This window comes from Vanellus vanellus (assembly GCF_965231255.1).
Source record: "Vanellus vanellus genome assembly, chromosome: 3".
NCBI classification, from domain to species: Eukaryota; Metazoa; Chordata; class Aves; order Charadriiformes; family Charadriidae; genus Vanellus; species Vanellus vanellus.
Window position 1 is genome coordinate 92,864,052 of NC_138907.1, and position 27,734 is coordinate 92,891,785.

Sequence of the window (27,734 nt, forward strand, 5' to 3'; positions counted from 1 at the left end):
ACAGAAAATATCGGTATAAATTAATTCATAGGTATAAGCTAATTAATTAAACTCAAACACTAATCAAAACATACCTTCCTCTAAGCTAAGTAGAGCTGAGTGATTCTTGAGCAACCACCGTGTAGAATGAACTAGTGGGACATATTCCAAAGGTTGGTCACAGGATTCATTAGCACAATCATGAAACATTGAGGAAATTAAGGTCTATGATTCAGACTATGTTCTTTAATATTGCAAATTAATTCTCTCATTTATTTTATACGGTCTCTTAATGTACTACTAGCTACCTGCTTTTTGTTAGGAATGGCAATTTTAAATCAATACAATGACATTGCAAGCCTAATTTGACTCTCTTATGCCTACAGTTCTAATTATGTGATCACTTACTGTTTGGCTGTGGCTTGTTGTTTTTTCTTTTTTGCAAGGGTACTTGCTTTTGTTACTATAGAGGATGGATGGTGCTGAATTAGTAGAAATACTATTCAGTACTTTTTCTGTCCTTGCTATATGCATGGGCATAAAACGTGTAGCATTCAGCCTCTGCTCTGAATACAGAATTAATACTTGTTTTTAATGACAATCATTGCTATAATTCCACACATACCACAAATATTACTTTACCTTCACAACTGCTTTTAGAGAGAGAGAGGTAACGTTTTCATCCTTTTACAAAAGAATATTTTAAATACCCAAATTAGCCACTAATACCAATCTTGGCTGACTGGGACATGATTTTACAACGTCTGCCATTACACAGAACTGCATGAATTCACAGCAAAGCTCCTTCTGGCTTCCGTGAAAGCTGTGGACACTTATGCCTTCCTCTAAACTTGTACACATACACTCACAGAAACAAAAATAAAGTAAAAAGCACATACAAAAATGGCCTGAGGCAGGCATCTATGGGAAAATGTCTCAGCCTGAATGGTTAATGTTTGCCAAAATTTACAAAATGAAAACAAGCTCTTATAATAGAAAATACTAACATTTACCTGATCTGTAGCGTGGATGATTTTTGTTGTTTGAAAAGTGTTTCTTTTGTCTTGTTACTGACAGAGAGAAGCGTTCTTTTCACATGGTATACCTGAATATTTATTCTGTTTTCAGCAGATGGTACAATAGCATCTTTCAACCACAAAGCATTTACCTAACAGACGCACAACTCAGATTTGGCTATCCATTTTGGAAATACCAAATGGAATCATACACCATTTATTGTTGAGAAAAAAACTTAGTGAATATCTAGAATTATTTATTGGTTTTAATGAGAAAGAGTTTTCAAGCTTTAAAAGCTCCTTGCCCTTTTAGCTCCAGACTCCTCCTTACCTCACCCTGGCTACTCTGGAGCTAAGAGTCTGTGAAAGACAGTCAGGGATTGATGCGTAACCAGGGCTGACAGATGTAAAAGGACGATAGTTGTGATGGGGTTTCAGTGACTGGAAAGAAAGTGGGATAACATCAATGATCTAGCAGTAATGCAATGGTACAAGACAAAAATGATTATGTAATGACAATTCAAGATATCCGGATGGACACAGAAGCAAAGTTAATCACAGTGAAGGAACCACCATGTTGATGACACTCTTGCTACTGGAAAGCACTGCTCTAGATGCAATATGAGCTCCCAGTAATCCCTGGTGGTTTCCTCACTTCCTGTGCACTGCTAAAACAGCAGTACTATACCTCTCCCAGAAGCAGAAAGAAAGTATACTCTGACAGGAGTGGATACAAAGATGGTTTGCAAAGCTTACAATTTAAGCCGCAAGCTTCCAAACTAATCTACACATCTTGATGAAAACCAAAACAAGTCCTACAAGACCCAAGCACTATCTGGGCTCAAGGTTTATAGAGAAATAATTTTGCTTTCTTACTTGCTCAAATTTTTCAAGACCCTGCTTAAAATCAGACAATTCTAAATTATAACAAAGAGTTTTTATGAAAGCAACATGTCAGCCTCTCTATTTCCTTCATTAAAATAATTTAAAAAACCCAACATCAGCAAAGACAGAACATACTTGAAGATACTTTGATCTAGCTGTTATTCAAGGTTCCTCTGAAATATCTGTTGGCCTTGGAAGACTAGGGGCTAACTTAGTAGGTAATGGGCTATCCTCCAGAACAGATCCCAGCATCTGTTTCACCTTCTTAGGTAGGCACAAACATTTTCTGGAGGGTGTTTGATAAAAGAAGGAGTTTCAGAGTATGTCTCAATATTCACCTTACATTCCCACAAACTCAGTGGGCTTCCTTATGAATTATTATCCTCATATAATAATCATAATCATTATCTTCACTGGTTCTTATCTCTGAGAGCATTAGTGAAGCTCCTATAAGTTTTCCTGAAGAGGGTTATTCCTTGGTTGGCAGAAAAGTGACTTAACACTCTATATGAATTAACACTTCTCTTAAGAACTCAATTGATTTCCACCTATAATCTCACTCATTGCTTGAAAATTTATCAAAATCAAAAAGCCAGACCACCCTGGGCTTCAGGAGAGCACGCTTTGACCTCTTCAGGAATCTATTTGGGAAAATCCAATGTGCTATGACATTGCAGAGAAGAGGGATCTGGAAGAGTTAGTTGATTTTCAAGGATCATCTCCTTCAAGCTCAAGAATGTTTTACCTGATGTACAGGAAAACAAAGGGGGCAGAAGATCTGCATGGATGAACAAGGACCTCCAGACAAAACTAAAAAGGCAGCATACACCAGGGTCAGGTGAATCAGGAGGAACAGAAATACACTGCCCGAGTGTGCAGGGAGATGCTTAGGAAAGCCAAAGCCCTCCTCAAATTGAATTGGGCAAGGAAGGGGTAGGACATCAAGAAAGATTTCTACAGGTACATCAGCAGTAAAATGAAGATGAAGTAAAATGTGGCAAGGTAACTGGTGACAAAGGACAAAGTGCTCTCTTTGCTTGGTCTTTACTGGTAAAACCAACCTTGAGGAATCCTACACCACTGAGACCAATGGGAAAGTCTGGAGCAAGGAATATTTACCTGCAGCAGAGAAGAATCGGGTTAGGCAATATTTAAAGAAACTGGACATCACTAAGCCCATGTGACCTGGCAGCATGCACCTGTAATTGCTGAGGGAGCTGGCCAATATGACAGCAGGGCCACTCAATTCATTGGACAGTCATGGCAATCAGGGGAGGTTTGAGGGTTGGAAGAAAGCAAACGTCACTTCTGTCTTCAAGAAAGAACAGACAAGGAAATACAAGTCTCACTTTGATTCCTGGGCAGGTGACGGAGCAAATAACCCTTGAAACCATTTTCCAGGCATATGATGGACAAAATGGTGATTGAGAGTAGTCAGCATAGATTTACAGGCTCAATAAGTGGACAGTGAGGTGGACTTCAATCTGCTTGAACTGCCATTCTCAGAGGGTTGTAATCAGAGGCATAAAATCCAGCTGGAGGCTACTCGCTAGTGGTGTACCCCAGGGGCTGACGCTAGCACCAATACTGCTTAACATCTTCATGAATGACCTCAACAATGGGACTTTTGTATCACCTCCAAACTCAGCAAGTTTGGAGATGATACAAAAGCAGAAGGAATGATGGACATATCAGAGGGTTGTGCTGCTTTTCAGAGGGACCTCGACAGGCTGGAGAAACTGGCCAAGAGGAATCTCGAGTTGCCACAAAGGGAAGTGTAAAATCTTATCCCTGGGGAGGAATAACCCCAGGCCCAGTACAGACTGGTGACTGACAGCTGCAAAGCAGCTTGACAGAGCAGAACCTGGGGGCCATGGCAAACAACAAATTGAACATGAGCCAACACTGATCCTTGTGGCAAAGCTGGCCACCTGTGTCCTAGGCTGCACGAGGGGAAGTGTTGCCAGCAAGCTGAGGGAGGTGTTCCCTTCCATCTGCTCAGCACTGGTGAGACACACCTGGAGTACTGGGTCCAGTTCTGGGCTCCTCAGCAGGGAGACCTGGATGTACTGAAGTTGGACCACTGAAGAGTCACAAAATTATGAAGGGACCAGAACATACAAGGAGAGGCTGAAAGAGCTCAACTGTTCCACCTGGAGAAGAGAAGGCTCAGGGGGGATCCCACCAATGTATATAAATACCTGGTGGGGCGGGGGCAAGGAAGACAGAGCCAGACTCTTCTCAGTGGTATCCAGTGATAGGACAGAATTAAATGGGCAAAAACTGAAATACAGGAAATTCCATTTAAACATAAGAAATATCATTTTCTATGATGAAAGCTGGAACAGGCTGCCCAGAGAGGCTGTGTAGTTTCCATCCTTGGAAAAACTCAAAACTTGGTTAGACACAGCCCTGAGTAACCTGCTGTAGTTGAGCCTGCTTTTAGCAGGGGGGGTGTACTGTACTTTTACATCTCCAGTGGTCATTTCCAACCTTATGCATTCGGTAATCCTATGGCCATTTGATGAATTCACTCTGTTTAAGTTAGTCAACAGTACTGAATTACAGTTCACACAATCATATTGTGTAGGAAGAACTCAACATGAGTAACTGAATAAGTTAAATTTTATAATTTATTACTATAGGCAGAACTACCACTCAGATTTTTATCTCTATTACCACACTCTCTCATATTTATCATACACAATTCCCTATAGTATTCGGTATTAAACGCAGTTGCTAGGCTTAGTAAAAGACCTTTGATAAGGCTACGTGAAACAGAGTTCTTTAAAATAGCAACTTCAGCTAGAAGTTTAATACTCTGAAAACTCAGAGAGACTAGAGTAACTTTTAATGAAAGAACTAATTATAAGGATGAAATAGAGCCCAAACTATCTTGTTTCAAGACAATACACCTAGAGGTTTAATTGTGCTTTGCCAACTCAATTCAGGGATTGACAGATGCCAGGAAATTCAAAACATGCAAGCTAAACCTTCAAAGGCTGCACTGTAATCATGCAACCTGGGATGCCTTCATTTACAAAAGAGAAATACAAACATTAACATTTTTTGTTCTGTTTTCCCCATTTTCTTACTCTATCCTAAAACTAGTTTTAATTCTGTAATGTTCCTGCTACATGTATATACATCAGCAGGAAAGAAATAATTATAGAAGATAATTATACAGATTGCACTGCTGTAAATTATTCTGTGAGTATGTATGTGTGCGCATGTGTGTTTACCATTGTGGTTCAGCCCAGCAAAGGTATCCGGTTGCCTGTATTTCATCCAAGTCCAAGATTGCAACCAGCAATGTCTTAATCCTAAATCTAATCAAGCCACATAAATCATATCCTGCCCAAGCATAATTCAGCTCCTCTTTCTGGAACACCTCCACCTTTAGCAAAGCATTCTCTGCTGCACAAATCCCGGACATCCAAGCCTCGCTCTCTACCTTAACACCAAGTCAGCAACTCATGTCACTAACTTTCAGATCTAAACACACTCAGCTGCTGCTCACTTTCTCCCTCACCACAAACCTAGCCCAGCATCCCGTTCCTGTAACTCTGAAGCCCCTATGAGTCCCAAAGGCATTAATAAACTCACTTCTTATTCTTACACTTACCGAAGCCCACCCATTACCTCCACAGAATTAGCTGTGGATTGAGAAGGCTACATCATCAGTGCCTACTTAAAACTGAAACCTCAGACTCCTAAGCCCTCTAGAACAAACCCTAAATCTAGCTCTGTACCTTCTGTAAACATGTTCAACTTTAGCTCATCACATCCTATCTCCCTAAATTACATCTGTACCAGAAATCCTGTCAATCTGACAATGAATAGGAGTTGCTGCTGACACTAGTCCCGAAACCTACTTACCACTCTAGGCACAGCATTAATAGTAGTTTGCTGCCCTGCCAGCTCAAGTCTTCAGCCAGGTAAATGCTGTCACTCAAATACTAGACTAAGCTTAAGATAAGCTATGGAACCAGTTTTAACCTGCCATCTCAGCCATGCAAACCGTAATTCCAACCTCAGCTACAAAACAAACTCCGGGGAGCCAACGCTTCCATCCCAGACATAAACCTACTCTACACTTGTACATCAGTCAAAACCTAGCTCTGCTTGTTTCAGAGCCAAATTTGGGAGGGCAGCTCCTTCTGGATGTGGTGGCATTCACTGCAGCTCTTAAGCATATGCACTCAAATCCATACCACCACCACAACTGTAGACCATAATAGTTTCAATTGAAAACTTAACCAGGGATTTTATTCTAACACTGACTCTAACCTGATTAACAGCGAGCAGCAGAAGTAGCCTGGTAGGTCATGACAAACACTCCCAAGCATAGCCTTTCAAGCATTTCCCTCTCTGGTGAGGATCTTATTTAGCCATCCTAAATCTAAATCCTGTTCTAATTCTAAACCCACTACAGACATGCTTCCCAACTAACAGCCTAAGCTAAAACACATGGTCCCTTTCCAGAGCTCAATCCAAGCACACAAACAGAACATAAAGGAAAAACATTGCTTATCAAAGAAGAGGAGGCGAGTGAGCGCGCAGCTAAGAAATCCAAAGATATTAATATGTCCTATAAAATGAAAAGAATGTTTTGAAAGAAAGATGAAGTGATGATTTCACTGGTATCCACTATGATTCCATAGTTTCCATTTACATTTTACTATATTTAAGTAGGCTCTTGTTTAAAGACAGTTTTAATTATCAACTGCAATTAATCTTCCAAACAGAAATCCATTATATCAGTCATTTCTAGTACAAAATTCTAGGGCTACAACTCCTCCCTTTTCCATTTTATTAAGATATGAAATACTAAAGCAGCAAATAAACTGCAAAGCCATTGATACAGGAACTGTGCATTTATATCGTATCCCAAAAGGTATTTAGTGAAGCTGTGTTAAGAGTGCATCATAACAAAGACTTTAAACGATCCTCCCAAAGAAAAAAGAAAACCAGAAGGTAAATCTGTGGCAAAACGTTACCTTGCCTGTAAATTGAACTTCTAAGAACACATATGTTATATATGCTAATTCACATAGACAACTCCAATATCCAAAAGCATTAAGGAAGCGGTGCCTAATTTTCTGTAACATCATTCCATTTTTCAAATCACTCTCAGTAAGCAAGAATGCTCTGTGAAGAAAGGATGTTAACAGGAGCATTAAGACTACCTATTTGGAGACACAGATTAAGTAATAATCAAATGGTCTTCCAGACTAGCAGGTATACCACATAAGCCACAAAAATCAGGTGCTTTTTCTTTATTTACATTCTGCTTTCAAGCATGCAAAAGGATCAACTGAGCTGTAAAGAAAGCAATAGGAATAGGACAGAATTAACAAAGAATAAGGAAGGAAACTCAGCATCAACCCAGATAAGCTTTCATTGCACATTTTTTTTCTTTAACTGTATCAAGAATTCCAATAGGTCATTTTAATTTATAATAATTTTATTTTTAGTTTTTTAAAGCCTGAATTTTGTGTACAATTTGAAAGAAGATTTCCGGGAATATGACTTATCTACTTGTTGAGGTAGGTATGATACATTCTAATTTCTGTAATTAAGCATTTTTCCTTTTCCAGTATTATGTTTCCATGAATGAGATTATTCACCAATATGAAAAGTAATAATTGTCTAGTTGACAGTCATACAGAATTCTCCTCACGTAATCGATATTTGCTGCTTCTATTCCCAAATGCACCTGAGGTTTTCTGATTACGTGTCATCCTCAATTTTGCCAAGCACCTAAGTGCAGAGCCCTGCTACCTTTTAGCTCTGCAAGAATACTTCTAAACTCCTTTCTCCTTAGCACTATCATTTTATCATAGTATGAGAGGGAAGAGAGAAACCGTATGAACCATTTGTCATTTTCCAGTTCTGTCTGACACATATGCAGCTTAAAATCTAATCTGTAATAGGGGATGACATATGCAGTAAAAGCAGGTATACACTTCAAAGGCGTATGGCACTCTTCCGATATATATCGAGTCTCAACTGATTCTTTCACTCCTGCCTTTCAGGGAAGAGATCTATATTTTCCCAAGTCTGTATCTTCAAACTAGGTATATATCCATGAGGACAAAATGCAGATCCACTGATTATTCTATCCAGCTGTTATTTCCTTTGTTACCAGTAGTCACATGGAATAAAAAATAATCCTACATTTACCCACTTTTTTTTTTTAACAATGCACTATTTTGCAGCATCTTTAACCATTCACAATTTGAAAAATGTTACAATCTGTGCTTACCAGCATAATAAAGAAATAAATGACATCTATTAGTAATTTTCTAACATACTTGGAAAAATAGCATAGCTTTTTTTCTAACCCATATAAAAACTTTATTACAACATATATAAACTTATGGCTGAAGAGACTAGACATATTGCATAAATGAAGGAGACTTCTTGGAAAGAAGAGCTTATCTGAGAATTCTCTACATCTCATCAGACACACTCACATTTGGAATAAAGTATGTGGGAGGTACCATGCCTGCCCAGAACATCCACTGGATACAGAATGGCTGCATGGAGAAATGCCTATGAAGACAAGCCCTGACATTAAATAGCTCAGTTCTTAACACTTTAAACCTTTCTGTTATCTTGCTGAACATAGCTTCTGGCAAACGCCATTTTCCCCGATGGATCGATTACCAACTGAGCTAGTCCATCCTGACATTCACGATGTCTCTAATTTGCAGGCCTACTAGAAAAAGAACAGCTCTCCAGCCACAGGAATATTTCAGCCCTTCATTTGCTTCCACACAGAGCTGTTGCTGTGTAGTTTGACATTCCACTGACACAACTATTTGCTACACAGTGCTGACTGACAACAAAAATATCAGAAAGTGCTCAAAATCATACTGCATCCATGCTCCTCCTTGTTCTTTTTCTTCCTAAGTACACTGCCTGCACAGACAGTTAATTTAACAGAGCTTCCTATTTAAAGGCATATACATCAGACACACCATAGCTGAATGCGTGTTACAAGAAGCTCCAATACATGTATCCTGCCCCCTAATTCATCATCAATCTCTTCCAACTACGTGTTCTGCAGGATCAGGCCTTTCCTGGAATTGTCCTCATTTAGGCTGGGATAGAGTTAATTTTCTTACTAGCAGCTGGTATAGTGCTATGATTTGAATTTAGGATGAGAATAACATTGATAACACACTAATATTTTAGTTGTGGCTCAGCAGTCGAGGACTTTTCAGCTTCTCATACTGGCCTGCCAACAAGAAGGCCGGGGACACCCAAGAAGCTGGGAGGAGACACAGCCAGGACAGCTGACCCCAACTAGCCAAAGGGATAATCCATACCATGTTACATCACGGTCAGCATATAAAGCTGGGGAAATAAGAAGGAAGACACCAGAAGGCTGTGCTGCCATACAGAGAGACCTGGACGGGCTAGAGAGTTGGGCAGAGAGGAATGAAATGAAGTTCAACAGGGGCAAGTATAAGGTCCTGCACCTAGGGAGGAATAACCCCACGCACCAGTACAAGTTAGAGGTTGACCTGCTGGAAAGCAGCTCTGCAGAGAGTGACCTGGGAGTCTTGGTGAACAACATGCTGACCATGAGCCAGCAAAATGTGCCCTTGTGGCCAAGAAGGCCAATGGTCTCCTGGGGTGCATCAAGAAGAGTGTGGCCAGTAGGTCGAGGGAGGTCATCCTCACCCTCTACTCTGCCCTGGTGAGACCACATCTAGAGTACCATGTCCAACTCTGGGCTTCCCAGTTCAAGAAAAACAAGGAACTACTGGAGAGAGTCCAGCAAAGGGCTATAAAAATAATCAGGGGATGGGAGCACCTCTCTTTTGAGGAAAGGCTGAAAAACCTAGGTCTGTTTTGCCTAGAGAAGACTGAGAGGGGATCTCCTCAATGTTCATAAATATCTAAAGCGTGGGTGGCAAGAGGATGGGGCCAGACTCTTTTCAGTGGAGCCCAGTGACAGGACACGGGGCAACAGGCACAAACTAGAACACAGGAACTTCCATCTAAACATGGAGTCTCCTTCTCTGGAGATATTCAAAACCCGCCTGGATGCAATACTGCCCAACCTGCTCTAGGTGAACCTGCTTTGGAAAGGGGGTTGTACTAGATGATCTCCGAAGGTCCCTTCCAAACCCTACTATTCTGTGATTCTGTGATCTAAACTAAGAAGGATGAATCCCACCCTGCATCCCATGTCTAAGTCTAACTGCACCATTCATTTCAGGAGAAAAGTTAACACCCACATTTGGATTTGGACTTAATGCTTACATAGAACATTAAGAATAACATATAACTTGGTGTTTTGATTAAAAAAAACACCACTGTTCAGTGTATGGTTTTTGTGACAGAAATATTTTAAAGTTTTAAAAATGGAAAAACAATGTACAGAAAGTAATGCGATGTAAAAGTGTAATGATAGACAAATTATGTATTGGCGATTACTGAATAACAGGGCTTTCTAAAACCTCACAGTATGTATGTCTTCCTTTTTCTATTTTCTGTTTTTTAATTTTCTTTTTCAGAGTTCTTGGAATTAAAACCTGGGGGGTTAGAAATGGGCATGAACCAATACATGCATTCCACTTCTGGTCCTCTATCTTTGAAACAGTTATCATAAAGGAAGATCTGCTATCATGGTGAGGAGCTCAACATTTGAAAAATAAATCATCTTCCACAGTATCACTCTGAAATCTTAATATCTTAAAATTGTATCTGCTCTGCAGTAGGAATCCAGTTGGGGATCAGAAGATTTCTATTCTGTTGGAAGATAAGGTTTGGTTACTATATTCTTATAAACCTTATTTATGAAGCATGAAAGGTTCCTATTACAGATAAAAATGAAAAGTACATACCCAACATCAGTAAAAATTAAAGGATCCAACTGAGTTTATATTAATATGCTTTTGCCTAGAAGTTAGTGTCCCAGTGTCAGCAAAGCGCTGAAGAATGAGCTTCACTTTAAGCACACGAAGTAGTAGTTAAGCGAATTAAAGCAAACTACTAACTTGCTTGAGAGTTTACTACCATAAAATTCATCTTAACTGGGTGAAAGAAAAATCAGGAGAACTATACTGTTTTACATACTCCTTATCTCCTTAGTTACTTTTATTTTCTACATTGACATGTGGGAATATTGGTCAAAAATATTAAACAAAATTCTATTATTCATATATTTCACATTAAATTGTCATATTCTATGATTAATGGATTTAGCCAATTAGGGAACAACATAAAAATATGCAGAGTAATCTCTGTATTTTTCTGGTGTAGTTCATTAGGTACACACTCCAACAGTCAATCTATTTTTTTAATTTGTAAAGATAGGGGCATAGATAGCTCTTTAAAACTGTGGGTCATGGATAGATAAGTTTGTTCCAAGAGGACGCAGAGACAAAAATCACTAAAATCAGTCAGAATTTTAAAGTAAAAAATTTTCAATATTTATCAAAGGACATATCCACAAACCTACATAACCTTAGCAGAGCACACTTTCTATTGAAGAAATGACTGAATTTAAAGTTGCATATTCTGGCATGCAAACATTTTACAACCTATTTGAAGCTTAGCTCAAGTCTTGATGAAGTTAAAATAAAAATGTTGAGATATCTAGATTATTCGTTTAGAAAAATTAAGTGGAACTTTGTTTTTAATTCTGGTCAGTGTTGGAAAACATCTTCAAATTTAAAAAAAAAATAATTATACAAAAATAAAACATAGAAGTTTGCCTGGATGAATAAGCTATTTTTTCAATTTCTTTTTTTCACTGAATGTTTAAAAGTGAATTGCAAGCTAACCTAAACACATGCCTCAGATGATTTCTTTATTTCTCCTAGCTGCCAACAACAACAAAAAAGAAACAAAACAAACCAAAAAGGAAACAGGTATTTGTACACCTTATGTAACCATAACTAAAATTCAAAGTCCTTAATTTTATTGTCTTAAGTAGAAGACATGAAATGCCTTTGCAATTAGTAGTTTTGCTTACGTAACAAAACAGGATTAGGATACTTGTCAGCTAATGAAGTTTGATTTATATGTATTATACTTCTGCAAATTCTAATTAAAGTATTTATGAAGAATTTTTTTTTTTAAAGCTGTCATTTGGTATACTTCAAACCGATATTGTTAGTTTTGATTATAAAACAAGAAAAAAATATTTTAATCCTTTTTAGAATCATGCCTACCCAAAAGTAATACTACACAAAGTCAGGAACATTCAGAAGCAGGTCTGTAAATCAGGCTGTCAGAAATACTAGAGTTTAGTGTACTTATTCTGATAAGTACAAAGGTTTTGTTAAGCAATATTTCCAGAAATAATCATCATATACAGAATGTATAAGGGTTTGTAAATGAATACAATACATTTATTTGGACTAAATGCAAGAATGCATAAACTTTAAAAACACTGACTTCACAGCAAGCTAAGCAAACCAGAACTTCAGTTACTTTCCCCACATGAACTAAAGCTTTTCAAAACTTTATAGTCCTACGAAGTGTCAGCTGAAGATAGAAGCACAGCTCCTGTGGCTTCCAATTCAGTCTTCTTGAACCTTCTGCTACTCCCAGAAAAAGTCCAGCACTGTGTTGGGGGGGTGAGCATTTCAAGACTGCTTTGTCATTGTCAAATTAGTCACTGGAGTCTCTACCCAAGTGCCTGAAGCTCACTTATTCTTCTGAAACTCACTTAAATGCAAAGCGTTTTAAAAGGACTCAAAAAAAAGCCCCATAAGCTTTGCTAAGGTTATATGAAAGTCCTATTCCAGACCATGGTTTGTGATTTGTTGATCAAGATGCATTTCTTGGAAAAGAAACACTTAAAGTGCTGGATGAGGAAAATATAAATAAATAAATTACAGTATCAGGTTAAAAAAAAAAAAAAAAAAGAGAGAGGGTCTACCACATTTCAGCAGCAGAAGGCAGACCGACAACTTTGTAGGAGGAAGCAGAAGCAGAGCAGGGAACACTCCTTATGTAAACATGACTCTAAATTCTTGAATAAGGGAGAATTAAATTATTTCTCTGGGTGAACAGAAAGGGCTGTTTTTAAAAAAAAAAAAAGGTGAAAGGAAACATTATTAAGTGTTTTGTCAGAAAGTCTTTCTGTGTTTCCTGTTGCATGATAATAAACATACATTTCCCCACTTGTAAAGGTGGGAGGCATTTCAAGGCTCTTGTACCAAAGTAGTCTGAAAATCAGTACTGTGGACTGGCTAAGATTTGCAGCTAGCACAAATGCAAAATATTTAAAATGAGACAGATCGAGGGCTGCAGGTAGGAAACACTTAACCTGAAAAAGGATTTGGTCCTGATGCCGAAAAGGTCAATTAACAAATGCATTTTACTGTCCTGAATTTTAGTCTGCATATGCTAAGTATGAAGAAACATTAAATTTACAAGATCGAAAACTTCTTTATTTTTTATTTTCAGTAAATGAGTACAAGTCTCTGTCCCCTCTGTCCCACTCCACAGGCACCTTCCCTTCAGTGCTAGATACAACTTTCTTCAGTTGCTCAGGAAGTACAATTTAAGCTTCCTGTTGAGGTGGAAAAAAAAAAGAAAAACTTCTGTACCATCAATTAGGGGTATCAAGCTGCCCTAGTGAGACTGGCATTTAAGCAATTTATTACACCAGCTGCAGTATAAGAATTGTTCAGGAATTAAATTACCAACTTATCTACATTTATATATAAATCAAATCTCAAATCTACTATCTTCCCATAAATAAAAAAATTACACTGCCAGTAACAAAATAATTTGCCATTAGAGAAATCAAAATCACTTGTGTAGTTAAAGAGAATCTTTTATGGTTAAAAAATCACAGGATACTAATTTACTTCCATTTTCTCAACTGCAAGTTATACAGTTTTGTAATCTCTCTTACTATGATCTTAAAATCAAATACATTATTCTTTCCAACATAAAGAGAAGTCAAAGAGGAGTCAATCTTCTTTTAGAAATTTTTAGAAATAAATTTTATGTACCAAATTACAAATGCAATACTTAAAATAATTACAGTATGGCAAGGTTAAGTAGTACCATAATAACTAAGTCAGCAAAGTGCAATGCTCAGTGTAAGCTTTTCATCAGTGTGGAGCGCTGGAGAGTTCTGTGTTGCCGCTCACAAAAACTCTGCTGAAAGGAGGGATGGCTAATTCTGTTAAACAGGTGAGATTTAATAATGATAAAAATGAGCAACTTGTTTAAACTTAAAAAACAGAACTTTTTTTTTTTTTAATTTTACACTTTCCTATCCTTACATTTGTTTAAAGTCTGTTCTCTTTTGGCTGCCATCAATAACTCCGGTATGCTACTAGTGACTTAAAATAAGACACAGCTTATTGTCTTAATTCTTTCAAAACTGGCCTTTCTGAAGCCTTTTCAGAATATAATTCAAACATACTAGAAATTTGGGTTGATAATTATATGTTCCCTCTCCAGCAGCCTGAACTACTCCCATATAATAACCTAGAGGGAAAAAGAATAAAGGTAAGACTGCCTAAGCAACACTTAAAACAGTTGTTAAACTAGGCCACCAATAGATATACCTATGATAAGTGTTTTCTCTATATACCAGTAACTTTATCTACCATCAACAAAAAGCGGCATGCTTTCTTTTATTGATCCTTCTAGAATAGTGTAAAATCAAGTCCCAAGTGAAACTGAACAGTTTGCATTAAATCCATAGCACCACACACAAAGACATGAACAATCTATGAAAACACAATTTATTTCATACATCTCTTCTCCAAATGTTAAAGGAATGTCCAGTTTTTTTTTTTTAACTATAGTTCATTGGAAAAAATTAGCTAAGAATAAATTTTACCAAAAATTTTATCTCCATTCTATTCTGCTCTTCATGTCCTACTCATTGAAACAAACTAAATACAAGTTTAAGTGTTGGATATCTTTTGCATCGTGAAAACTAGTATTATAATGTGAAACATGAAAACTAATTCTGAAATAAAATAACGCAACATTCTTTCCAGTTTTATATGAGCTAGAGATAAAACCAATTCTTTGTGGGTCCAGCTGAGTTCCTAAGTTGTATTGCCTGCATAGCCAAAAATTTACATGTTGCAGTAATTGTTTTAACTAATTCTTTCAAGTATTTTCCAAATTATATAGCATGATCTTAAAACCTGTACAGTCTGTTATACAGTCCAATAACTTTACTTTTGTCCATATGGAAATTTTCTTTTACTTTATGTCTCTTTTTTTGAATCTGCTGTTAAAGTTAGGTGCTAGCATTTCCTTGCTTATTAAACCTGCATATGCTGTAGAATGATCCATTTATTACATTTTATGAAACAGACAGATATGGACAAAACACTCTCCAACACCACTCTTTGGCCCTTCTCCAAAAGAAAATATGACAGTACCTGGTGAACTTGTAACAGCTGCTCAGCAAATTGATGTACTTCTGTGAGTAGAAGAGATATTAAAGAATTTCTTAGTATGTTGTTCCTTCCTAGCAAAAGCAGTGTGTGTGATACAGCATGCAGCGCCTGAAACTAAAGAAAAATAACAGTAAATTTAATCTTTCAAAATATGTCTTCATCTTTTTTACCCCAACCAATTACCTTAAATAGAAATGGGATTTATATATTCAAATTCTAAAGAAAAAAAGTCAAATTCAAAATTTTAGGGAGTTTAAAACTTATTAATTACATACATATGAGACCAATGAGAAACCCATATCAATGACCTAGAAACTTTCCTTTCTCAAAAGATTAGCACTGCAGGAAACTGTCATATGAGCAAACTCCTCCAAAAGTGTGAATTCCCCAGGAGGCAGCTTTTCAGCATTAGCTGTCATCATGCCCATCTGTTGTCATAGAAAGTGGGTGACTACCCTGCACATACAGTAATCCTGTTTGTCACAGGTAGACAAATGAACAAACGAATTCTTTGAAATTTAAACACGTGAGCAAGCTAAGAGCTATATTGGAGTTTGCTGTCAATTGAGTTATCAGGAATAAACTTGATTAAATGCTGACAGCTAGAAGATACACTATATTTCCAAATTCAAATAATTCACTGTCTACTTGCTGTAATCAAGGCATTTCTCCTGAACTACAGAAGGAGTGATGCGATCACATGAGAATTATATTAGTAATTTTTTTTTTTTTTGCCACAGTCTTGTCTATTAAAAAAAAACACAACTGTTTTCTTTGTTCCCAGAAATGGAAATGTATAGCTATTATGTAATGAAACATACCGCTCTACAAAGTAAAGACATCATTTTGTAAAACACTACTAGAATAAATTATCATTTCTATATATAAATGTATTTGAGTTCTTTGAAAGAAAAAATACCCATTAAATATAATGACTATAATTTATATTTTCATATGAATGTATACCCATACAACATTAATATACAGTATCTCTTTGTAAATGAGTATTTTTGACTGACAAAAGCATACTTTGACACAAATTTGTATGTCAAAGAATAACTATCACGTCTTAACCACTCAAGAGCAGACCACTGCATCCTATTAACAACCTAGTTTATTCCTCTAGCCAGCTCACGTGTGTATACACACACACACATATATGAGTAAAGTATTTGCCCACCATTTACAGGTTTGCATAGGGTGAATCCTCCTGGAAATCCTTTCCAAACACACAAAAGCCAAGAAGGCAATTCAGTAGTAGTCAGCATGGATGTATTAAGGGCAACCCATGCTTAACCAACGTGATAGCCTTCTACAGTGAGATGGCTGGCTGGGCGGATGAGAGGTAAGCACTGAGTATCATTTACCTTGACTTTACCATGGTGTTCAACATTGTCTCCTGTAAAATTGTTACTGACAAAATTTTGGGCTAAATTAAGTGGACAGTGAGGTGGACTGAAAACTTTTGCTGCAAAAAACGTTAATTACACAGCTTCCCACTTACAGTTACTGCTTGTCTGCCTGGTCATATGGTCGAACTGTCCTGCCAGTTGATGCAACGCCTATTTACCAGCCTCTTAAAGCTGAGCAGTTTGATAGGCTTGGCTACCATTTGCCCAATATGAGACAATCCCCTATTCACAGTCATAACAATCTTTAATAAAAAGACTTTAATAAATCTTTACTGTTAATCATCTCACTTTAGCATGTAATCCCCCCAAAAATATAAAAAGAAAACTATAAAAGACATACAAGTCTTATGTTCAGAATCAAATCTGCAGAGATACAAAGTAAACTCCTTGCATTAAAGATAATTCGTAAATTGTACACATATAGCTTCGAAAATCTGTGAGATTAAAATCATTCATAAATGTGTAAGCCAAAGTTTCTATAAAGATGAAATGTGAATGGAAGTGAGATAAAAATATGTTTCTAAACAATTAAAGTGACATGAAAGGATAATGTAATGCACCTACATGTGCTTTGAGGATATGTGAATTAAATCAGACTTCCATATACTGGAAACGTACAACCTTCCAAACAAAACAACTATTCCTCTTCCCAAGAATAATCTAGACATTTACAGTTTTGAAAGATCTTCCATAGTATATACTAAAACTGTATGACAGAAAAATTGTGCAATACCTGGATTGTTCTGCCTTCACAGTGTGCATGTTCCAAAGGGGTATGACTGCTTCAAATCATTATTTGAGGTTTAAACAATGCTAAAACCCAACACATTTTTCATTGAAGTCCCCACTCATTCTTACTTTTTTATATAAATTAATGATGGATACATATTTTATATTTCTATACTTTCAGAGCATATCATTGAGTACACTTGCTAATTTGTCTTTGGCAAGCAAGCGAACGTGACAATCCAGAGTAGTTTTCCAATGCTACCTCTACCAAAAAACACACTAAATGTATATATTCAGACAGAAACGTGACTATGATTGTTCTTTTTTAAGTTCTTTTCTATTTGCTTAAAACATTCTTAGACAGGTAGTGAAACAATGACAGTTTTTATTTTTTTTGCAGTTATTAATGCTAGCAGCTGAGATTTAACTAAACTAGGGTCTTTCACAAAATTTCCGTATCCTTTCTGGTTTGGAAAGAGTTACCATTTTGTAGTTGGAATTTTGTAGGACTAGATAACAAGGGATCTTCAAATTTAAAGCCTGAGCATCTACTAAGGGAAGTACATAGGGATTTTGTAATGACAGTATTTAGGGTACTTCAGACATGGGTATTGATGCCACTGAAAAATCCCACCTGTTAACTGATTTATTAAAGAGTATGGATTTAATATTGTATTTTTGTGACTCTCTTGGTATATTTTAAGAAAATAATGAGACAACAAAGAATTAAGGTTAAAGTAATACAGACTGTATGCATTAAATAAACACAAAGCGTATTTATAGCACATAAGCAATAAATTCGTAAATAGCAAACAGAAGTAAGACTTTGTGTTTCAAAGCAATGAGCATGTATTGCTAATTAAACTCTGGAAACATTCAAACCGATAATAGTTCAAATAGTATGCAGTTTCATTAAAGATAAAAGCGTATCTTCAGCTCTCAAATCTCTCAAACGCTAAAAATGGAACAGAAAACTTTGGCTTGCTTAATGATATAGATGAAATAAAACCTATGCTCTCCAGGGATTCTCAGGTAAATGCAGTCAGAAAATTAGATTGTAAAAAAACATACGATCAGAAACAAGAAAATAATGGAGCCTGGTTCGCTGTTCAGGAGCTGCGTCATCTGTCCCTAACCCTCCTCCCACACCCCGGTTTCTGTTCTTTTCCCATGTTCCTCAGGATGCAGAGCAAGAGCGAGCAATGCTGTGCCAGTAGCTGGAAGGATGTGTGGACTGTCAACCCGCCTGTTGCCAAAATAAATACGTAACATCCATGTTCCGCTTGCCTCAGGCATACTGATTTGGTCTCTCCTCTACCCAGCCACCAATTTTAAAGCCTATTGGAAGGCATTTTTTACCTTCCACTTCTTTCCAAATGATTTCAAACTGGATATCAGTTTCAAAAGTTACTACTAGAGGAAAAGACTGATGAGCAAAAGAAAGAGCACACTCCTGTGAGACTTGTTTCCCCAGGAAACCAGGATAAAAATCTCCTTATGAATTATTTGTTTAGAATTCTATTTATCAGTATGCGTTAGACTTTTCCTTAATAACAGTTAATCAAAACTTGTGAGTTCAACTTCTTCATGAGTTGCACGACTCACTACAACCTGCAAGTATGAAAACTGCACCTTAGTTTCTGTTTCACCAGTTTACAGCTTTCATGCCAAGTAACAGCTCTCTTCCCCAAGCAACTGGCATATTTGGCAGTACAGGACTAAAGCAAATAATTATTACAGTTATCCTCAAACTGTGAGGTGTTAAAAACAAAACAGTATTTTTGCCTTTGAATTCACATCACCCTCGCCCTTTGCCCATTTAGTCCAATTTGACTTCTCCTAACTCGTCAATGTCAATTGAAATTGTCACTTTTACACAGAGAGCATTAGTACTCCTTTTCTTATCTTACTGTCATGTTGCTTCCTTCATTAATTTGATGGTTGTCATTTATCTCTCCTTCTGTTTATGCAGCACTATTTCTCCTATCTTCAGGTCTTGGGATTTGATACATGTTATTCCAATTCTTTGCTCTGTGAGCCTCATCTCAAGCCCTTGCTCTGCCTTTACCCTTTCATAATCTTGTTCATGATTCTCTCCACTCTTCTGAACCTCATGTTCCCCGCTAGGACCATCAGTTAGCTTAATTGCTGCAAGCTGCCACTTATATTACAGTATTTCAGTACTTTTTTGCAGAGTTTTAGCTGATAAACATTCTGACAGACACTGTGACATACAATAGAGGCAGGTCTGTTTTCAGTAGGTTTGACTGCATCCACCAAAAATGTTTACAAAAAGACAAGCTAAAATGCAAAAGGGATGAACAATTTATTTATTTTTTTTTAAGAAAAGGTTCAGAAAAGGTGAAAAAAAATAATTAAAATTAAACCAAGATATTTTGACATCTGGGAAAGAATTATTATAATACAGCACGTGTATGCCATGCAGAGAACGGAGATGGAGGAACAAATAACCTGCACTCAGCCTACTAAATATTCTGAAAACCAGAACACTTTGGTGAATGATGCCGGAAAAGCCAAAAATGCCAGCCATAATTATCATGGCACTCACTGAAAGAAATGCGCAACCTACTGGTTTAAGTACAGCTTTGTTGAATTTGTTGAGTGAGGCGGGAAGATCTCCAAGGAATTGTACTACATGAACTCGTCCCAGTCATCTGTGCTGATCATGAAGTTTGTATGGCAGACTGGGAGTGTGAAGGCGCAATTTTTTCCATGCATGGATTGAAAATGCCTTTCTTAGTTTTATTTCTTCACGGCTGCCTAAAAGTCGCTCTCCGATTCACTAATCAGCAGAGTCCCTCTGACTCCATATATGCTTTTATCCAACCCAATACCAGTTCCCTAGCAAAACAGGCAGTAAGTGCATCTGCATCCTCCTGTCCAGAGGCTAAACTAAGCCAAGTTGGCTGTTCCTGCCACATCAGCAAGGAGAGAGATGAGAGACCACAGAAACTGTTGTGAAGGAGAGATGCACTTGCAGCCATTTTGCCATCCTCCCACCTCCCTTACTGCTTCTTCACACCACCAAGCCCTCTGGCAGAAGCAAATTTCCCAAACTATTTCCCAGGTGTTTATCCTCTCCTTCCCTGTTACTGCTGAAGTAAGGAGGACGTTCAGACCAGCCCCAGCACCTGCAGAGAGTGGACTCCCCTTAAGTAGCATGTCGTCTGATTGACTGACATACACAAACCTTTACCCTCCTCTTCCTATCAAGTATAAACACTCAGTACATCGCACAAGTTGCTGCTACTTCACTAGCTGCTTTCTTATCCAGTTAAAAAAGATTAAAGCATTAAAGAACATGTTTTTCAGCTTCATTAATATTTTTCTAGTATGAGTTCCATAACAAATGCTTTATTGAACACCACCAGATAGATAAAAGCTATGAATCTCCCATCAGTAAATATGGTTTATTTTACAAAGAATGCTCTCTGTTGTTCTGCCACAAATTTACATCTGGTAAACTCAAGTTACATTTCATATCATTTATCTCTAAATCTTTAATTATTCTTTTCTTTTAACTTTGTTATAAGGTTTTGTATGTTATTGAGATAAACTCCTACCCAGGTAACTTCCTCTTAACCTTCATTTTCAAACATAGAGCATGCTATATTAGAAATGCTACAGTTACAATATTACCATCTCTAAGTCTTTAATTCTAAATTATTTCACCTTTTTTTTTTCCTTTCAGTTTCATAGGATAAAGACTTATCTTTTCTTTCTCATTTTGAGCACCTTATGTTCTCTTAAGTTGGATAATATTATAAAACAATGACACCTAGCTAATGGGATAAAATATATTTAACAGACCCTGTTGTGAGTTTGTGTTTGTTATTTTGCTTTTTGTTTGTTTGTTTTAAAAAAAAAAAAAAAGGCAAACCAACCAACCAAAACCCCCCAGTCCAAAACTAAAGCACAACCTGGATGTCCTTAAAGGAATTCAGGGTTGCAAATCACTGTCATGTTTAATTCAGTGTCTATCTCAAAATGGTAATATCCACTTCCATACACTGAAACCACGCACTTTGCTTATATCACCTCACCCCAATCACCTTACAGAAAAGGCAATGCTTTCCTTGAAGGCACACTGCAAACACACAGTTCATCTGAAAACTAAGTACAAGAAACTGATCCAGCTAACTATTGAAGACGCTTGGAATCCTGCTGGCAGAGTTTTCACCAATAAATTTACTTTAAGCAGTGCTACCTTGGCAGAGATCAAGAATGTCTGCAACTTCTTGGGATTCATGAATTAGGCATCTAAATATCTAATTCATCCAAGAGGCTGGATCCAGTAAACGTTGTCAACAGGAATACAGATCAATCCCAGTTAAACAAACAGCATTCACAACAGCTGCCACACAGACAGCTCTGATATTACTGCTGCCCGTTTTTTTAATACCTACTGTAAATATTTTATTGATTATGAAGCAGCAGCTCTAGAGACAGTCTTCCCTGCCTCAGAGATTAAAATTTAAATTACTCTTGATTCCTGCTTCTTAACTAGTCCTGCTTAGAAGCCTAGATGAGCGAAGAACTGCCTATCCGCCTGCTGATGCTGAGTTGCCAAGCCATGTTAACGGATGCAGAAGACACTAGGCAGCAAGTGTGAGCTCACTCAGGGCAGCAATGTTACGGATTCAAATTTTTCATCTGAGGACTGCTTAGAAAAAGTCACTGGATAAATTACAGAAACAGGTATTCTTTAGCTTTTAGGTGTTTGAACTAAAGAGTGAGCGGGTCATCCTTAAACAAATTCAGGGATGTAAATCAATGTCTCATTTAAGTGTGTACAATTTACAGACAGTCCCTGCAAATGAAAATGGATTTCAGATATTTATTTCCCAATCCTTCACTCTTCCTCCCTCTGCCCACAATCTGCAAGCTACTTTGAATACCACTTAAAGATGCGAAGTATCTGGCATGCATACCTAGGAAGAACAGAGGTACCTTGTTTAGGGCTGTAGATTTCATGCAGGAGTTGAGCCCTAAAAAGTTAGGCAAGGAATACTCCACTGCCTTAGCAACTGGTTGTAGATAACAGGCTCTACAGAGCTTACTTTTAATTTCTATCCTATCACAATAACACAAACACACACCCTATTTGGGCACACAAAAGTATTTCCTAGAGAAGCATGACAAATTTAAGCTATAAGGTTCATTAGTAAACAGGCAAAAGAACAGAGAAACCCTAAGTTTCTCATCATTAAAGTATGTACACATATTGTTGAGGACTAATACTAAAAACCCCTTGGGATATACAGCCACCTTCAAAAACCAGGGGATGTAAGAGGTAATTTTCCCCCCAAGAAAAAAAAAAAAAAAGGCACCATCTCCATTACAAGCAACAAACTGAATTTTTCCATGAAAAGACAGACAATCCTTACAGCAGGAACAGCCCTAGACCTCCATCTGGAAGTGACCAGAATGGAGCTAAAGAGCTCGGGTAAGTACTAATGTGATGGAGGTGAGGTGGTCATAACAACCCTTTGAATAACCACTCACTATGGTATCCCTGAGACCAAAGAAAAAAGAACAATTTTAAGTCCTTTTGTTCAATAACAAGGCTACAGTAACAGAAAACGAGGCCTAGATAGAATTAAAACGCTTTTACACAGGCATGATAAGTGAAGAACTGAGGGATGGGCTTTGATGTTGTTCTTCCACATGTTCTCAGCTACAAATATCACAGAGATGCCAAAGAAGCACTGCTAATGGGATGCTACAGAAAGTTGAGAGCCATTCACTGGAGAGAGACTGGGGGCAGAAGAAAGAAAGAAACAAACAAACAAACAGCTTTTCATATATATTTCCTACCATATTCAACAAAAACAAGATCTTCCTGTACTCTTGCGTTAAGAGCCCCCACTTATTTAATTTGTGAATTAAGAGAACAGCAAAGGCCTATTCCACCCCTTTTTTCTCTTCCTAGTGGAAATAATCTGTAGTAACCCAAATACTAGTTAACTACTTGGATAAAAGCAGGCAATGACAGTATTTGTTATTAGGAAAAGGGACGGTCCTGACAGAACAGCGTTATAGGTAGGTTGGAAACCATGAATGAAACTTTTTTGCCCTAATGGTAAAAAAAAAAAATCCTGCTAAGTTCTTCTTGTACCTCTTCAATAATTGTAGTTTTAGTGCATTATGTGTATCAGCTGAGGCTGGCTGAGGAGGAAAGGTGGACAAAAGTCTGAGGCAGATAAAATTTTCTTTCATTCATTCCTGTCTAGTTACTCCTATGATCCACTTTACTGAAGTAAATGAGAATCAGTCAGTTTGGTGATTGCTTTAGACTGTAGTGATTTACAAGACAATGGATTCTGATTACCATTTGACTTAAATAGCTCTCTACATAGGACAACAGATTGTTGAATTAAATTTTCCCAGCAATCAAGAGATTCAAACATTGACTCTTACTAGACCATAAAATCCTGGCAACACATTTTAATATTCATATGAATGAACTGCTCTTCCACCACATAAGCAAAATTCTCTGGCCGATGAAAATGCACCATGTCTCAAGAGCCATGATATTCCCCTCGCAACTCAATTAATTTAGGAAAACTGAAGCCCACTGGTTTTATACTTGTGAACCACCGGTGACGTGAATAACTATTTTTAAATCTTTTTCATCTTTGAGCAGGCAAGACTCTTGTAAACTGGTAAGTTAAGCACTGCCCTGGCAGTTGCTGACAAAATATACTGCAAACTATACATGGCCAGGGGAATTTATTGTCACCCACAACTAGTTGGAGCATGTATTAAATACATACTGTTGCATGTGTTAAAACCATCAGAGTAAGTTTATGATTACTCTCTTCCAGGCATTTTCTGTCATTAATGAATCATACAAATTGTATACTAAATAAGAAAAGATTCAAAAGCGTGGTTCTGATTAATATCTACTTATTGAATTGAACAAGCACACTTCCATACATTTCATTGGCAATTATATAATGAGATTCAAACATTTCTCTCTTTCTGCTTTTCACTGTACTACATTTCAACTTGTTACTTGCATGAAGAATTGTGAATCTCTTCTTACATAAACATCTGGTAAAGGCATTAAACTACTACTTAGAATTCTTGTGTTTGCTTTTCTGCTAAATGTATCAACAGTAATATTTGAATATTTGCAAAATTCTACAGAAAGATGTTCAGATGAAACATAAGAGAGAGAAAAATGAAAACGGGCAGTAAAGTCCCAAACAGGATAAGAAAAGTTTCCAGAGACTGTGTTCATGTCTCAGTATCCATTCAGATACTGTTAATACAAAACAACTTCAAAACAATCACCCTAAAGGTAGGATAGCCAACGACTCTTGACAGCATATTTGAGGTCAGTATTGATGTTTTAAAACTTAGCATGAGAAGAAGCAAACAGCCACAGTTCACTGAAACACATCTCTTTTCCTTCTGGGTCTTGTTTGAAAGACATTGTGAGTAAGGTGGGGCAGATGGATTAATTATTTGTTGAACAGGAACAAGGCTCCAGAAAGCAGTCTCTTCTGAGTGCCCTACACTGCTTGACTTCACTCTAGAATCCTGAAGAATCCTGTACGACTGTGTTCTGTTTTAGTGTTTTGACTAACTCCTTAAAACAAGGGGTCCAAGAAACAAAGACAGATTTCTCTACAGAACCCAGGGTGAAGGCCAGAATCTTCTGGCTCAGAACTGATGCATTAGCCATGCTCCAAATTACAGTATGAGCTGCACCTAAAAGACGTACAACCAGTGAACTGAACTTCATCAACCACGTTGATAAACTAGTGTGACACCACTAGGGATCACATCACATAAATCCTATGTAATGCAGCACCCTGTGACTATATTTCGCCATGACAGCTTTGAATACAGCTGAATTGCACCGAACGAAGCCAGGTATAAAAGTGTTTTTCTTCTGTCTCCAATGTAACAAATGAGATTCTGAATTCCTTAACAATAATTGTTTTGAATTTTTACACAGATGTATATACGAGAGATGTAAATAACACATGTATGAAGTATCTTAATTTCTGTTAGAGGGATTTGACTCTAAAGCTAATTCCATATACTACGATACAACAGCCAGCCCAGGTTCACCACAGAAGGCTTCTACGCAGGTTCCAGGACACTGTCCATGTAAAACAAATTTAGTGTCCTCTCTGAAGTGCAATGAGCTGTGCAAAACCTCCACCAGCAATGTGAAACACGCATGCTATTCTGAACAGCACTGGGAGTTGGGAATCCCCAGTGCCTCCAACTGTTGCATTTTCGTGATACAGGAGAAATGATCCCTTGTTCGAACACACCCTGGACAACAGAGACAAACCTCAACAGAACAGGCACATCTCAGTGCCAGTGAATGAGTGATGCATCTAGGAGCAGGAGATACGCATATTCACTATGTCCCTGTGGAGGCAGATAGAGATAGCTGTTGTCAAATCCCAAATGGGTACATTAAGGAAACAAATGTTCCTGTGCTCCCTTTCTGAAGGGGAAACGACAAAGTTTCTACACCACTGGATGATATACCATAGCTCCTACGGAAGTTTTCCATGGGAAATGTTTTCCCATGTTTTGTCTGGCAGTAGAGAATAGTCCATTTGAAAAGTAGAGCCAGCAGCTCTGCAAACTGAATACAGTCTTACAGAGTTTTCTTATAATACACTTCTGTCTGCTTGAAAGCAGGACTTGCAAAGAACCTGCGTAAATAGAACAGTGGTTCTCTTGACAGCAGAGTGACTCAACATGATTAAACAATTTTCACATCGAAAGGCAATGCACCAACAGCAACACACCGATACAAATCTCCAAGAGGCTCAGTGCTGAGGACTCAAAAATTGGTGACAAGCAAAGTGCTTGCTCCGTAGATCAGCGGCAACTATCAGAGATATTGCAACATGAAAGCAACAGCTCATCTGCACCAGAATTAAACACAGGATCCTCGCAAGCTTTTCTGTGGCAGCCGTACAGGGATGCAAGACCAAGCCAGCAGAAGGTGCAGAGACAGCCCTTTGAGCAAATTATTTAAGCTCAGACCATTCACGCTTCACCCTTAGCAGCTGTGACTTGACACTCCTTCTAGGTATTTCCAGAAGGTTTCTTCAAAAGATTGTTGTGTCCGACAGCTGTGTGCAGACTTCTGAGCTGTTATCCAAATACGGAGGGAGAGGAGAAAAATTGAAAAGGGAAATTCAATAAGCTACTTTTATTTAAAATCCTTTGATTTAAATGGTTTTATATTTTAAGTAATATTTCCTTTTATTTTACCTCTCATACTTAAATGATAGATTTTTTTTTCCTTTTGATACTCGTGTCAATTTGGAGTTTCAGGTCAAAAACTCTATCCAAAGTGCACAGCCTTAAGCATTGACTTCATGCAGAAAAGCTCTGAGTACATGTCTTTACTGGTTCCTATAGCTTCCAGTGCTTTATAATTCGAAACATCTCCAACAATAGGACTCAACCGTTACAGCAAGTAATTCTGCTGCTGTTTTTCTTCCTTTATACCCAATGTAGAGATAATTATCTCTTCCAATTCTCAAAGGTTTTTTAAGTTATTTAATTTGCTCTGAAAAATGCTGGGATTGCTTTTGAAGATGATGCATTAAATGTAATCTACAGCCATGTCTCTCTTTGTTCACTTTTTGAAGGTGTTTCTCACAGCCTTTTGTCCTCCTTGACAGCTCCTGACAGTTTTATAGGTGAGGGTGGCAAAAGGAAAGTTGTGTCAAATACTATAGCTGCATTGGTATCTGTCTGCACAAATGCTTTTTGACAGTTAGTAAAGTTAGATACAACAAAATTCGTAATGTTTTTATACTGGAGGGATTTAAGCATCCTCCTGGAACCAAAATTCACAGTTTACCACTCTTTTCAGATGACAGCCTTATAATTAATGGTAATTTTATTTTAAACCTATAATCTTGATATTTCAGTCACCACTTGAGTAAACAGTGATGATTAAATCTGAAGCATAAAGCGTCCCTGGGAGATATCTGGAACACAGCACATGAAGAATCAGTATACAATTTCCACTATTAAATCTGTATTCTACATATTTATTTTCGTATTCAATTTAGTTTAAAGAAAACCAAACCTCTAAAAAGGATTTTTCAATAAGTCTTTGCAAACATTGCAATTACTACACGCAACATCCTCCCTTTTCCTCTAGAAATCTGGAAACTGCCACGACCACCCCTTAATAATTGGTTTATAGAATTTTTAAACTCTGAATCTGTTTGACTGAAGTAATGGCTGCTGATAGGAACGACTGTTAACTCAATATTTTGGTGGAA

The 27,734-nt window shown here is 37.4% G+C and overlaps 1 protein-coding gene across 1 annotated transcript in view; it reads right to left on the reverse strand.

The window, feature by feature from the left end:
- Positions 1–27,734, reverse strand: part of MEI4 (meiotic double-stranded break formation protein 4) — a gene marked incomplete at both ends in the record, with an annotated part of 78,446 nt that overhangs the window by 25,593 nt on the left and 25,119 nt on the right. The window contains one exon of the mRNA XM_082480743.1: positions 15,272–15,403. Coding sequence (XP_082336869.1) covers positions 15,272–15,403 — 132 coding nt within the window. The remainder of the gene's footprint in view (positions 1–15,271; positions 15,404–27,734) is intronic.